The following is a 15653-nucleotide window of genomic DNA, read 5'->3' on the forward strand; positions in this document are numbered from 1 at the left end:
ATCGTGTCAGGTGATTTGTTGAGACCAAGGCGCGCAATCATAAGAGGTAATGGTGTATTATGTCTATCAGTTAGTATGTACGCAATGATTTGTCAATTTAGCGGGCTGTAGTTCACTTTGTGGCCTTCTTAATTCAAAAGTTTGTTTGAATTGAAAAATCTTCCCCTTCTTTTTGAACCCGGAGATATAATAAGTATCTTACCAACCTCGTTTTCTCGGTCTGTACTGCAAGTTATGGAACCTTTATCCCCATTCGGGTTAATGGCCGGCGTTCTTCGCGCTTGGACCACAAGGAGATATTTTACGATCTTTAGCTGGTTCACACCAGGAAATATAAATGTTGAACAAAAGAAAGAAGTCTCTAGATCATATTTATGTAATCAGAGCTTGTGAATGTAGTTTAGTCTAGTTTTGCAATTATTGGACGTCCTCATAGATATTTAGGGATAAATAGAATTCCTCTGTTATTGTTTCCGCTGTTGTTTTATGGTCTGATTTTTTTTCCGATTAATGTTAATGGACGGTCCACTCCATTGGCTTTTGGTCAGAAGGCCCGTAATGGCAAGATAATTCACAAAACTTACACATTCAGCAAACTAAACTATCCGAGGAACTTCTGGTCTACAGTTCAATGAGGCCTCGAGCATCACAACAAAAACACAACGATGTTCGCATCGCTGTTTTACTATAGCAAGACTACAGTGATGCCAAAATGTAACTGATGATATGGATAAGTGCAGCAAAAGACATGTATTTCATGCAGTTTATTAAATGAAAACAAAGAAGCAGACTTAAGCATTCTTCAGTGCTGAATGTACATTTATCACTGAACAAGCTCGTGCCAGATTTTACCGTGTTACTGTAATGAAGGACCTCACCACCGCTTGACCGTGGAAGGTCTGGATACGAGACTAGGTCAGTCTTTGAGCTTTGTAGCCTTTCTCACAAGGATCCACCTTAAGCCCGACTTAAGTTTTCGCACCAATTTTCGTCTACTACAATGATCGTTTTTTGGCCCTAATTTTGTAAAGGGCTGGAAAATGGGTAAGACCAGTATGCCCCTCGAGGTCAGGAACAGTGCCGTCCTCAGATGGTAGAAATGTAAATTTGTGCAACATCCACGTCAAGAACAGAAACAGCTCCACCTACGAGAAGAGAAAGATTTCTGTTGACTTTCTGTCTGTAGCCTGTGCCAGGCCTTCTGTTGGTAAAACGAAGCGCGATACTGGAGGAGGAGTGAAAAACGAGGGAGACTTGGGTCGGGCCGCGTAATTACCCGACCCAAGCCTCGCTCGCTTTTTCACTCTTCCGCCATTGTTGCGGAATTTGATGTTTCGCCACTAGTTACTAACTGAACGCCTGGAACTTGCTAGTTTGTCCGGGTTTCCCCAAGTAACAGATCTAGAGGCTTAACCATGGCTGATTAACACTTCCTCTTGTCCAACATGTCGTCCAATATATATTATGGACTGTAACAAAACTCACTCTATAAATCCATAACTGGACAAAACAGTTTGTTAATTGTATCAAGAACTCGCATATGAGATTAAGTGAGATTTTGAAACACAAAAAAGAGGGAGCATATGGATATTTTGCATGAAAGAGATTGTAACTTTTGACAGATTTCAGAATCACGTAGAGAAATTAAATTTGGCATATTTCTCTCACCTTTGCCAGTGCTTCACCAGCACAAACCCGGCGACCAGCTGAGAAGGGTAGAAAGTTACCAGTGTTGGTAATAAGTTGGCCATCTGCGTCAATATGACGGTGAGGGTTAAAAGAGTGCGGATTCTCCCAGCAGCTTGGATCAAGATGAACTTGCGCTAAATTAGCAAATACGATAGTATCTTTGGGAACCCTGAAGCCAGCTAGTGTAGTGTCCTTCAGCGTGTAGTGAGGAAGAGTGTTTTCCGCAACATTACCAAGACGTTGCGTTTCCATGATCATGGCCTGGACAAGGGGAAGATTTGGTAGATCATCTAGGTTTGGCATCCGATCCTTTCCAACCACTTCATCCAGCTGGTTTTGTATTCCTTTTTGAATTTCAGGATGATGGACAAGGAATGCAATGGCCCAGCGCAGGGTAGAACTAGTGGTGTCATAACCAGCGACAAACATGTCTCTCATGTTACTCAGCATATATTCATCTGATAGGAAAGATGCTCTCTCTTCTGCACCAACCTCATTTTCAGCAGCAGCCTTTTCTTGGAGAAAACTGCCGGTGAGGCTGTCAACTTCTGCCGAGTTGGAAGACTCTTTCTCCTGAATCTTTAACTGGCGTCGTAGAATTTCGTAAACCTGATCAATCATCTCGTACATGAGTCGGTAAGCACGAAACGGAAAGAATTTCGCTATAGGAAAGAAATCTAAAAGAAATCTTTGTGTATTAATGTCATAATCAGAGAAGAAATCGTCGTTCAGTTTGAGAAGTTCCTTGAAATCAGAATGCGATGAGTCGAAGCGTTTTCCAAATAAGATACGGCAACTGACGTTGGCAATGCTCTCCATCAAGACGTTTGCAGGGTCAAAATCCTTTAAACTTTGGTCTTCAAAGTACTGCATTAGTTTCGTTGCCTGCTCAGCAATTGTTTTTTCCACCACCTGCTTATCAGATAGGTACCGTCTAATGGCTGCTATGAAGATCTTTCGATGAAACTTCCAGGCCGGACTGTAATCTCCTGCTGCGATGTCTTTCCCGTCTTGAAAGCAGAATTGAAGATAAATATGAAAAATTGGTCTTGATCACGAGGAAACCCGAGGGATTCTTAACATCTAAATCTTAATGGCGGGTTTGATTGTTTGTCGCAAGGTTAAACCAGTAATGTAGGGGTACTGATAGAATTTACCGTTAACCCTTTAACTCCCATGAGTGACCAAGAAGGAATTTCTCCTCACAATATCAATACAATATCAACCAGATGAGTGATGAGAATAAAGAAAAATGTCAATTTTGGGGTAAGTAGTTGATCGAATATTAAATTCTCTGAACTAACATTAGAAGAATTGTACGGTTGAAAGTAAGGGGAATTACAAATTTGATCTGGGAGTCAAAGGGTAAATAATGCTAGGAGGACTTTGTATCGCCCAATTCGGTCTGCAATCATATGAGTGATTAACAAAATCGGACGACCACGAAGCGGGAGTCCGATTTGTCAATCGCGAGTAAATATGATTACAGTCGGAATTTGACGACACGAAGTCCCGTTACCAATTAATCATAACCGTTACAATTTCTGAAAACAACAAATACATTTAGGACAAATGTCTTTGGTGGAGACAATATCTTAAGTGAAAAGTTCCTCAATTTGGGAAATTCCACAGTTTTATATAGGACAAGTGGTTGTTGCTGTGGTTATTGTGATTAATTCTGTGGTTGGTGGATTTGGCTGAAAGGACTAAGTATTATTGGCTGCATTAACTGTCTGATAACAGGTGTCCGATTGCAGCTGTACAGAATGATTAGTGAAAAATAAAGCTGTTAATGTACCAATCACATTTATTGTTGTAATGGTTATGATTAAAGTTTGAAATGGGTCAAAAAGGAACTGTTACGCCTTCAAAGAAGAACTAAATTAATCGATTATTCGAATTTTATGTATAAAGCTACTACTTGTTCATCCGTCGGTTGTCACTTTTCTTCCACGTCCATAAATACTGTTACATAGATAGCCATAATAGGCAACCCTCTCCCCAGATTTTCACCGAGAATAATTTTTTGCTTTACCCTTTCCAGTGTCTGATTCATAATCATTGATTTCTCTAATTGGTTCCAAATAACCCCAATTTCCAGAATTTCTTGCACCGCAACTCCAGAACTGTCTAATTTCAATGTTTAGTTTATACATAGTTTACAAATCACATATTGTAACTAAGAGCTCAACATACCGAAAGTAGAACGCATGAAGCTATGAAGAGGAGGTCTCCCGGCATAATCAGCAGACTTTCGTACAAGCAACTCTTTGACTGAAGCTGTATCCCCGGCAATTACAACTTTGAAGCTTCCAATTTTCACTGAGAACACTCTCCCGTACTTCTTCCTCAAGCTATGAGAAAACAGAACCAGAAACTGTGTCAAAGACACTTGCGCCGGTAGTCAGCACTTTGTCACGATACAGTCGACTTGGAGTCACTGCGCGGACGGACTAAACTGTACCAAGTCTACTGCGATGTTCTGCCACAAATGTGGGGAAGAATTTGTGAGCAATGAGCTATTCTGCCGTCGATGTGGAACTTAAAAGAGACCCGAACAAAAAAATGTGTTACACAGTGCGTCAGATGAGGCATCTGCCATTGAACATTACTTTGGAAGAGGATTTCGTTATGATACTATTGCTCAGTTTTCAGAAAAAGAAGTGATGAAGGGCCTTCGATCTCACGTTTAATTATCTCCCAAACTTCGTGCTCTGAATGGACTTCATTTCTCCTTCTCAACCCAAACTCACGCAACCTTCTCCTTGAAGTCCTCAAGTTCACAGAAATACCATGGTATTTTTTCTAAAAACTGAACAATGCATCGACGGCAGAATAGCTCATTTCTCACAAATTCTTTTCCACATTTGTGGCAGAACATCTCAATACCCTTGTTACAGTTTAGTACGTTCGCGTAGTGACTCCAAGTCGACCTAATGCGACACGATGTGCTGTATTGTGACAAAGTGCTTACCACTGGTGCAAGTATCACGTGACAAAATATTTTTCTTGATTTGCTGGGATTTTCTGGATTTTGGAAAGATTCTTGGATTGTAAACCATTTTCGATTTTCATGAAAGTTATTTGTGGATCTATGAATTAAACCAGGATTTGAAATTGATTTCTTGATTTGACAAACTTTTCAGAAGCGATTTGTCTAAAATATATCGATTCTAAATATTTTTTCGGATTTGCAAAATATTTTTGGATAGTCCCTTTTGCTTCCGTATTATAACATTAGCTCGCGCTTATAAGACGCCTGAACTGCAGGCTAGTATGATCAAAACCTTGTATTCTTATTCGAGCGAAGAAACGCTTGTGCCGAAGTACTGCCTAAAACTGATATTTGACCAATAATTTCATGCCCCACTGATGGTAAGAGGCCACAAGAATTCAAATTTTTGACATAGACAACACTAGTGACTGTAAATGTATGAAAATCACTGTGAAAAGCGGTTTAAGAAATGAATGTGAAGCGATCTTCGCAGTAATGAACACTACTTAAGCAGTAGTGAAAATACAGGCCTGTACGGGATTTGAACCCATGACCTCTGCGATAGCGGTGCATGCAGTGCTCTACCAACTGAACCAACCATTATGTTGGTTCGCAATAAACCTGTGAAGTGATGAATAAATGACTGTTAATAATTATATTAAAATCATATATGTGAACTACGATTTAAGAAATGAATATTTCGGGCCTTATTTTCAATACTGCTTTAGTAGAGTTATTACTGCGAAGATCGCTTCCAAATTTAAAGACGTCACAGTTTAAAACATAAAACGATTTTGCTGAGCGTGCGAAATCTTTTTCGCCTAAGTTGGACAGATAGATAACTTAGGTTTATAAACATGTCTAAAATATGACAGTAATTGTAATGTTATTGAAAATTTTGTATGGTCATGTTAAAAAACAAAACCCTTGAACAAAAGATCTGATTGACAATGAATTTTGCATAATTAGCTTTCAGCTATTATTTGTAAGATTTCAATCGCTGATAGATATTTATTTTTTTCTTATTTCCTTTGCTTTTTATTATTCGGTTTGTCCAAAGTGTGGCGGATATTAACTTATTTTTACATCAAACATCCTCTCGTGAATGTTTTTAAGTGCGGGCTTTACTTTAACAACCATTTCGTGACTCGTTCCTCATACACACAGATGCGGAATGTTTATAATTCCATGACCCCTTTACATACTTTTGGAACGGCTTTTTGACCTCATCTCGGAGCAACTGTAGAATACGAGGCCCTTAGCCCCTACTAGTAGGATTCTTTAGAAACGACGAGTCACAAATAAAAGAAGCAAACGAACTAGGTAAACGCAATGAGATAAATAAGATACGAAAACTGCCACGGTAAAGTGATGTTCACTTAGCAAACAGACCTTGCTGTAATCTTCATGAAACCATCTCCTGAATCAAAGCTCAGCAAATTGCCGATGAAAGGCAAGCTTGTCAAACGAGGTCCCGGCGGCATTTTCCTAAACTGATACAGCACAATCAGTTGATTTAAAATGAGCAAGAAAAAGATGACTAGGAAAATATTCCCGATCGTCAAGTATTCATCGAATGAAGCCATGTTGCAAAAGTGCTGAAAGGTGACGTAATCGTCGAAAAAGGACAAGGCCTGGAACTAGTAATACATCCCGCGTAATACAAATATGGCGCTAACTAAACTTCGCCTCGGCAATAAATTGCTTGAGATTTTAACGCTTTGTGAATCGTTTTAAACGAGCACCTAAAGTGCAAGTTAGCTTGGATTCAATTTTACGTTTGATACCGTCCTACCTGCTTGCAAAAATTGCGTGGATGCAAGGAAACTTTGGGATGACGGTGAATGACCAGTAGTCATTGAGGAACTACAAGCAGTACGTTCCAAGATGTCTTGGGATGAGTTTTCGGTAGGTGATTGAAGCGATGCTGTTCTTTGTTTCCTTGAGCAAATTTAAAGGCTGATTTTTCTATCATATGTTTGATTGTATAGTAGTTGGTCAGATTTTACAGATCGGGAGCTTCTGCTATACATGTACAAGTAAAGTTATGGATGTATCGCTAATATACTGCATGTAGTTACTCCGACACTCTTTCTTCGCTAGTAAGATGTGAATAATACGATAAAAATCTTGTCAAGAAACCCCTATGAAAGTGGATACGTACTCATGGAGATCATTTGATGAGTGTCAATAATGAGTGAGTTGTCAGGGGGTTGAGAGAAGTTTTTAAACACCACGTAAAAAGTTACATGGGATTTTAAAAAAATCTCTCCAATATAAAAGCTTAATTATTTTGTATTTGAATGGCTTCCATGACTATCTAGAATGTAAAGGGTTTAGCTAAACTGCACAATGGCCAAATTGAAATAGCTTTATTCATTTTGTTTGTTATTATTATTATTTTTTATTTATAGCATAATTCTTTTGTGATTTGCTGGCCTGGTTTTTGTTCTCCTAATAGTAATTGTTGTATAGGACATATACATGTAAATCTCTCTGCTATTACTAGCTGCTATTATATTCACATTATCAGCACCTGAACGAGGGAAGGTGAGCAAGTGATGAGGTATTGCTGCCTCCAGAAAGCCTATGAAAAAAAAAAAAAAAATAAATAAATAGTGTAACACTCTCCCTCCCAAGATCTCATTAGTAATTGTCCTTGCTGTTTGCCATACAATTTTTATGATGTTAATTTTGGAGAATTTGTATTAGTTCAACTAATAATTCCCTGATTAGTATTTTTCTTAATGTAGTCATTTGTCTGCTTGCTATTGTCTTGATATTGTAGCAGAAATGCCATTGTGATTACTCATAGGAATTAAAGTTTTTCTAAATTCATATAACAGTGTAGTTGTCCCCAACTTTGACAGATGTTCCGTTCTGTTCATATACTGTAGGTCCTTTACACTCATCAGAAGACCAAAAAAGCCAAGACTTGGCAGGTAAAAAATGTACAAACCATCATGCTGTTAAAAAAAAATATATAGATATCCAGAGCAGCTTCAGTTCAGATGGTTTTTATTTTTAAATAAAATGAGTTTTCCTTTTCCACTGACTTTTATAAGGCTCCATTTTTTTGTATTTTTATTTTTATTTTTTATTCTGACCTGTACTAGGATGGCTCTTTGAAGATTATAGGAACTAAGGTATGCTATAAACTTTTGGTCTTATTTTTGCTTTTTGCATGCTTTAAATTTGTCATTATTTATTGTCCATCATCCTTCAACTGTACATTTTTTGCTCAAAAATTGAAGAAATTTGATTGCTTACCTATTTTGATTGTGAAGTGGGACAGAAGTGCAGAAACCAGAGAGAAAAGGGCGTGAGTAAGGGGTGGGAATGGAAATGATTGTAGGCAAGAGAGAGAAACATTCATTTTTGCTTTTACAACATTAAAACCCATCCTATTATTAATTAATTGTTACTACTTTGTTGTTATCATTGTATTTCATTTTCTTTTATTATAAGTATTTATTTGTTAGATACACTTATCATTAACTTTAAGGGTTGTACATATCTAACAGCGTAGATACTCTCTGCTGTTTTGCTAAATATTGCGTCAAAGAGGACTGTCTAGTAAGTCTCACTTTGATCAATCACCATATGGTTTTTTTTTTCATTTTCTTTTAACTATTTATCATAGTGTCTTTTATTTGATATCCAGGCAATACTTTATGACGAGGAGTCCAAAACTCTGGATTCTCTTTTTGTACAAGTTGCACAGGTCAGTTTTGGTATCTTGATGAAGATTGTGTCTTGTATTTGCATTCCACTCAGTCTTTCAGAAGGCTGACCAAAGTGTGACACATTAGCAAACACTAACTGGTAATGACTGAATTGTTTTGAATGGTTAAGTTCTTGTTCCAAGGAAAAAAATACATACTGTACTCATGTTCACTAAAGCACAATCCTGTTAACCTTTAACCCCCAGAAGTGATTAACATGTAACTTCTCCCTATATTACAGGGCGTAAAATTGCGCCTAATACAGGCGCCAATGCGCCTAAATTTTTCACTTTGGCGACCAAATCCTGAAAGTTAGTCGCCAAATTGGCGACTAGAACGTTTCATCATAACCTTACCAAGAGATATAGTGAATTAAAAAGATTTGCAAAGATAAATCCGCGGCAAACTTCCTCGTTAAGTTTGTTTCCAAAACGCAGCACATGCATCTCGATCGATAACTAGACGCCATCTTGGATTTAGATGAGCCTGAAGGTTGTATATCATCCATCCTAGTGTCAACTTTGTAGCACGTTAAAGATCTTTTCCCTAACTTAATTTTGGAGGGTCTATCTAGAACGCTGACAGCGTAAAGAAAGATTTTGTTTGTCTTTGAAAATGGCGACCAACCTTTTTTGAATTGGCTACCACTTTGAAGAATTTAGGAGCCAAGTGGCTATCAGAAAAAAAAGTTAATTTCACGCCCTGTATTATCCATACATTATACAGTAAACAGGTAGTGAGAATACTCAAACTCATCAGGTGCAATTTATTACCTTGATTGAACACCTAATTCTCATAATCAATTTACAAGCGCACGTGTAGTAGCTAGAGAGGAGAATCGACAATCAGATCTTGGGAGTTAAAGGGTTTAGTCCAAGGCCATATTTTCTCACAGAAAGACTGAATAATGTTTACTTGAAATGAAAGTAGGGTATGGATATTGTAAATTTTTTGTGTCTGCCATTACTCAATGTAAAAACAGGTGAATCCTGGAGCAGAGTTGGAAAGTGACCGATACCTGATAACTGTAGAAGAAAAACTGCAGCATTCAGTTGACAGCAGCCAGGAAGCTGCTAAAAAATTTCAGGAAGAGAGACAAGAGTCGAACAGTGTTGTCCACCAACCAGGCAAGAGGAAAAGACAGGTATTGAATATGATCCATCTAAACAGTCTGCTTTTATTATCTTTATGCATGTGACCATGATAGGAAGAAAAGCATTACATTTTTTGTTTCACACAAGAGTAAGTTGCATTCCTAGAAGATATGGTAACCTGGTTCTGGTTGCTTGAAGGGCAAATTGTGTTATCCTCATGATAAATCTCTCTCTGGTGGATAGTGCTGCATGTATTGCTACACTTATCTGCTGGAAAACCATTTATCTGTTGGAAGGCGTTATCTGCCCCTTTGAACGACTGGGCACTGGTAGTAAGTACACGGCTCTTGGGACCAAGCATTGACTTGGCTTGAGTCCTGGCCAGTTCAATGTGTTGTGTTCTTGGGCAAGAGGCTAGACTCAGTTACCAGTAAAGTGTCAGGGAAACCTGGTAAAATGCTGAGGGTAAACCTGGATTGGACAGGCCTATCACCCAGTGGGCAGCAGCATTTAATACCACTAGTTGCATCCTAGTCCTTTAAGCTTTGGTCTAGGGAGAAGGTGTGGACGAATGGATACTTTTATTTTCGTGAACGTTCTCTACTCAGTGAATTGGCATTTGTCATCACATGTTTGACGTTTTTGTTCACTCCAGAGTTTCCAGCCACCATTTGGTAATCAAACGAATCACACTCGTCCCACTGAGCCAGACATGAAAAAGGTAAAGAAATACTATTGTACAGTAACTTATTTCCCTAACACACCAGAAAAACAGGTTTAGTTAATCCAGGTTTAAGTGAACGAAAATCAAAAACAGAGAACTGAATTTTCTATAACTTTTAAGTAGCCACTAACTTGTATATTCAATGCATTGAAAAAACAAGTTTTATATGGGCAGATGGTACATTGGAAGTCGACAAACATCGGTCTAGGCAGCTTCTATGAAAAAAACAAATTTAAACTGTGTTTAACGAAACAGCTTTGAAACATGTTTAAGCTTTGGTGTGAATGGGTATTAGCTATCTTCCTGCTAGAACTCATTTATTTAAGAGCCGTGCTTCAAGAGACAAGCTAAGCTGATAAGGGCGATCACACGTTTCGACCCGCTTTCTCCAACAAAAGATTTAAATAAATCAATCACTAATTAAAAAGGTACTAACCTAGTAGTAAAATACAACCGTGGGATCTGTATGTAATGGAAGGTAAAAGTAATGTCGCGATTTTATACAAAATTCGACATTTCTTTACAAGAGGGCTTTTATTAGTGAATACATGAATTATTTAATGTTAAATGTAGCTTTTTTTTCTAAACAGCAGCTAAAATTTGTTACATAACGGCCCACAATATGTGATAACGGTCAAAATTTTTTTGACCGCAGTTTTTTGTTTGCTCGTCTTTCACTTATCATCCATTTGAAATTTTCTTTGCTCATGAAGGCAATTTCTTGCTTATTCAGATACTGCATTTTAACTGTTTCTCTTAGAAATAACCATGCATATCTCTTTCAGCCAAGAGAGGAAAATCCAATCCCACGTCATAATAGGTTCGCCATGAACAGACCTCCAAGTAAAACGGAATTTTTCAACATATACAGTTCTAATTCAAACAAACGAGAACAACATCTACAAACCATCCAAAGAGAAGAACGTCAGCATGGGATGCGAGCAGTTCTTCAGGCGTCAAACAAAGAACAAAAATCTTTCTTAGGGATAGAAGAACAACACGATCAAAGAGTTCCTACCAATATGGCAGCTCGGAGACAACGGACTGGAAAAGAGAATTCACGCATCTTCAAAGGAACCACAAGTGGTAACCTTCACTTACAAACTCAAAATGAGCGCGTTCGGGACAGTAAACGAAATGCTACCCAGATTCTCGCCCTCTTTTCATGCTGTAAGGATATCCCTCCACCAAAAATGCCGTTCCGTAAAGTAAACGCACAGACGAATGATGTAAATATTATGAGGGGTATTACACTTAGCGAGCGGAATGATGGTAAAGGTGATGCGATACGTGATATGGAGGATTTAGAAAACTATTCCCAGGCAAAAAGAATTTCTACCTTTTCAGATGTGCCGCAGACAAAATTAGACAATGATTCTTCCGAAGGAGAATTGGGATGGAACCAAGATTTTAGTGACTCGTTTGATTTGTCGCCAGATTCTTTCGCGGCTTGTTCGGATGAGAGGAAAGCGGGAGCTGCTGTCAGTGATCTCTTTGATTTTAATGGAGGAGTTACAAGCTGCGAAACTGGCTCACAAGAGCCTGTGTCGAGCAAACAACATTGTGCTTCAGTAAGGAGAACTGAGTTTTGGTGTGAGAATGATTCTGAGTCCATCTCACCCGTTGTGAGACTCCTCAATGATGGAGAAAGAGATGTCATGGGAGATGAATACTGCACTGCCGTTGGTTTGAAAGGAAGAAGCGCTGAGTATTGTGACTTGTTAGGGGAGGAACATCAAGAAAGCTGTGAAAATTTACAGAGCCCTAATGAAGCTGCCATACACAATCCGTGTTCTGTATTACACTCGTCCCAATCTCCAAGTCTCTTTTCAACCTGTCCATCAGATCCTCACGAGTCTGGAGACGAGAAGATGGATACTTCAAATTGTGCTGAAGGAAGATTGAATTTTCTGAAGGGCATCCACCAAAGACACGGTCTTTTAGAAGAGAAGTCTTCTTTGGAAAAACGTTCGCGCAATTCAGGACTTGGTATGAACTCAAATCAATTTTCCAACCATCCTGGGTCTTTGTTTGCATATGCTGCTCTGCAAACTGATCAAGACGACAACCTCAGAATTCCATCCTTCTCAAACTTGCACAAAAGGGAGATATTACGGCCTGTAGAGCGATGCAACCAGATATTCGAACAAAACGCTATAGGTGATGGAGAGGAGAATTTCATGGAGCGCCTTGAGGCATCACCCGAATTCTACCCAGCAGAAATTATGAAAACGAATGACTGGAACCTTGCACCTGAAGCGCCAACTAAAATGATTCTTAACAATAGCCGAACGGTAAGTGCCTTTAACCCTTTAACCGCTAAGAGTGACTGGCATCTAATTTCTCCTCACAACATCACCCATGAATCACACATTAAGGTCATGAGAACAAAGGAATTGATCACCAACGAAAGAAGCTCTTTATAATTAAACAAATTCTTCTTGTTAGCGCCTTAGGAAATGTATAGAGAACAGTATGGAGCAACTGTCCACCTACCCCTCCCCTAACCCAACATTAACCCTAACTTGTAGTCAATTGACTGTTGTTGAGTTAGGGGAGGGGTAGGTGGGCAGTTGCCCAGATACTGATATTAGGGTGTAAAGGGTTAATGATAATAACATTCACTTCAGATACAATAATATTTTAAGTGGACGTGTCATTTCGATACTTGCTCTGCATATTTGGTGAGAAGAGCCACTCACCGAGAAATGCAAGTTCTTGGTCGCAGGACAAATTATAGGGGTAGGGGTGGGGGTGGAAGGGGAGGGACCTCATGGTACGTGAATTTCTTCGATCATCTTTAGCTTGCAGAAATTTTTATGGAAAAATATTTTTTACTAGTGTTTGCTCTCGTTAAGGAAAGTAAACAAGGTCAAGACAAGATAATTTTACTCTTGATTATCATTCTTTCTCCCCCCCCCCCCATATCCGTTTTTTTGTTTTCGAATTTCTGCTAGTATTTCAATTAAGTGTGGTAAAACCAAAAACAACCAATCAGAGAAAAGGAAAATATCCCATGGGGCCAATGAGAACTCAACGTAAAATCAAGAAAACCGCCTGAGGTGCGGGAAAACGCGGGCAACCGAGTCGCGACTAGTTTTGAATCTGATTGTTTGAGGGAGTCCTGCGAGGTTCTGGAACAATGACAGAGCGGAGTAAAGCAAAACCAAAGCAATACTGAATCACATTTGACATTCAATTGAAAGTTTTTTTGTGTAACATTATCGATACTGTGTTTGACTTTCGTTAGGTCACTGGAGGAGATGGTCATTCGTGGAAAGGTTCAGTGGTAAGCAACACTGCAAAGAGAGTGTCGGTGCAAAGACAAGATCTCTACAGTCAGCCAAGAAATGGTAAATCGAAGGTTAATTTTTTTTCACGGCACGCTCATTTGCCACGCGTTTACTTTGCCAACGATCTCAGAAGACCTTAAAACACTGGCCAGCGGTTTGTACCGTAGTTTTCAATCTCGATACAAGCTGGTGTCACTTATAGTCTTTTACACTGAAGGAACAGGAACAGGGTAGCACAGAGTTAAGTTTGCTAATTTTGATTGTTTTTCCTCCAGGGGAGAAAAGAGCTTCTACTTCAGATTTCAACTGGATTGACTCGATTCCGTCTGTTGACCCAGTGCCTCGACTGACTACTCAAGGATTTGACACAAGTGAAAGTATTGCATTGTCTTCCATGGAGGGATTTGTAGGGATCACTCCGAAACTACAAAAATTACCTGAATCTATTCAACGTGTTCCTCAACTGGTATGGATTATTTTACTTCAAGTTCGATTATTGAGCTTATTTGTTTACAAGATTGCAGTAGAAAAATTGAATACTCTCACACTCTTGAATCGGATCAATAGTTTTAAAAACAGTGTTCTCTTCTGGCAATAAAACGAATGCTAGATTTAAACTAATAATAACGGGAGAGATCAGTGCATAGATGACAGATGAAGCAAATCTTGCCGAAGGGTCGTGCAGGAAGTAGAGGGACTCTGAAACCCTACAATTGTCGCATGACTCTATCTTGCTCAATGATTGTCGATACATGCCATTGCGTTGCGCGTCTCATGAAATCCTAACAACTTCATGGTGTAACAATGCTTGGAAACCGATGTAACAAGACACGAGTTGCTGAGTGTCATTTTCTTTCGCCCATCGCCAATAGTGTGAAGCCCTAATGATTTCTTCTCGAAGAAAACGCTATGTGTGTATCGACGGTCAGTTATCAAGATCGAGCCATGCTACAACTTTACAAGAAAGTTACAATTAAAGAAGAATTTCCTGTTTCCTGACGGTGTTCGTTTTCACTTTACAGCCAAGACGAAAATGTCCATTTATTACCATGCCGCCTAGTGATCACAGTCCGCCGCGGACAGTTTTTCCAAGCACGAATGAATACCTTCATACAATGACTGAGCCAATTTTAACGGAACTTCCTGAAGTTTGTCGCCAAACAACTAAACCAGGTGGTACACGCGGACAAGCACCACACCAGGGGGGAAAAGGGCAACCGGACGATATGAACTTGGAAAACTTTCCCGAGAAAAGACGAGATACAACGCATTCTGTAAAACTTGGCTCTTGTCGACGTATAGGTTTAAGGAGGGTGGGGTTAGGATCTTCATGTGACACCTCAGGTGGTCAAGATTTGTTATCTCAGGCAAGAACACCACCAAGTCAGACTAAGGAGCGATTCAGACCTCCTACTACACCAGTTTTTATTGCTAAAAGTTCATCTGGAGACGTAAGTGGGGCCTAATGACATTGAAGAAATATTTAAAGGGACTCGCACTGTTGAGAAAAAGGGGAAAAATATTATAGTATACTGATCAGAGAGAGGGTTGGTTAAGGTATTTGTTACTGTTGTTGTTGTCGTTGTTGTGCCCTTAGGTAATTGTACATTATCATCTCTCGAAATAGCGCAACATGGCTGGGGAATTGTCTTTTCCATCATCCGAACATTGTAATGGTAGTGTCACGCCGACTCGACATGTGACTGTCCCTGTTACATTCGACAATGTCACGCAGTATAAGCAAGTCTTCAAAGCGGCTTTGAGAGGTAACAGGACACCTTTGTGATTTCACTTGTAATTATTCATGGTACAGAATGAATAACTTTAGAAAGAGAGAGACCATATATTTAGGATTTCGTATGATTCTTTGTTTTTCTCATAAAAATAGATAGATTCAATATAATCGAACCTCGTGCCGATCATGTATGTTTTATTTATGTACGTGACTTAAAGTCAGGGTGCATTCGAACTTCGTTTATCACCGCACTAGCAGAGACTCTTGCCTACTGCGTTTTGCACGTGAAAAAATAAACAAAGGAAAAAATTAACTGGAAAAAAGCTGCAACTGTAGAAAAAGCAACAAACAAGCAAACAAAAAAATATAGTTACAGGTACACATCTCATTCATATGAG

The 15653-nt window shown here is 39.0% G+C and overlaps 2 protein-coding genes across 3 annotated transcripts in view; one reads left to right on the forward strand and one right to left on the reverse strand.

Moving 5' to 3' along the window:
* Positions 1-414: 414 nt before the first annotated feature.
* Positions 415-6276, reverse strand: LOC131779397 (steroid 17-alpha-hydroxylase/17,20 lyase). The gene is made up of 4 exons (XM_059095941.2): positions 6077-6276; positions 3886-4043; positions 1669-2699; positions 415-1145 (listed from the first exon to the last, which is right to left on the reverse strand). Exons 1-4 carry the CDS (start codon positions 6268-6270, stop codon positions 996-998), a joined length of 1533 nt encoding a protein of 510 aa, XP_058951924.1. The 5' UTR covers positions 6271-6276; the 3' UTR covers positions 415-995.
* A 76-nt stretch (positions 6277-6352) lies between these two features.
* The window catches only part of LOC131779395 (5'-3' DNA helicase ZGRF1), a 28317-nt gene continuing 19016 nt past the window's right edge, over positions 6353-15653 (forward strand). For both annotated transcript variants that reach the window (XM_066166692.1, XM_066166693.1), the window contains exons 1-11: positions 6353-6592; positions 7582-7626; positions 7801-7830; positions 8349-8408; positions 9392-9553; positions 10159-10224; positions 11013-12521; positions 13478-13580; positions 13796-13986; positions 14543-14971; positions 15148-15286. In XM_066166692.1, the coding sequence (XP_066022789.1) occupies positions 6572-6592; positions 7582-7626; positions 7801-7830; positions 8349-8408; positions 9392-9553; positions 10159-10224; positions 11013-12521; positions 13478-13580; positions 13796-13986; positions 14543-14971; positions 15148-15286 (2755 nt within the window). In that variant the 5' untranslated portion in view covers positions 6353-6571. The remainder of the gene's footprint in view (positions 6593-7581; positions 7627-7800; positions 7831-8348; positions 8409-9391; positions 9554-10158; positions 10225-11012; positions 12522-13477; positions 13581-13795; positions 13987-14542; positions 14972-15147; positions 15287-15653) is intronic.

The sequence above is a fragment of the Pocillopora verrucosa genome, chromosome 5, assembly GCF_036669915.1.
Source record: "Pocillopora verrucosa isolate sample1 chromosome 5, ASM3666991v2, whole genome shotgun sequence".
Lineage (NCBI taxonomy): Eukaryota > Metazoa > Cnidaria > Anthozoa > Scleractinia > Pocilloporidae > Pocillopora > Pocillopora verrucosa.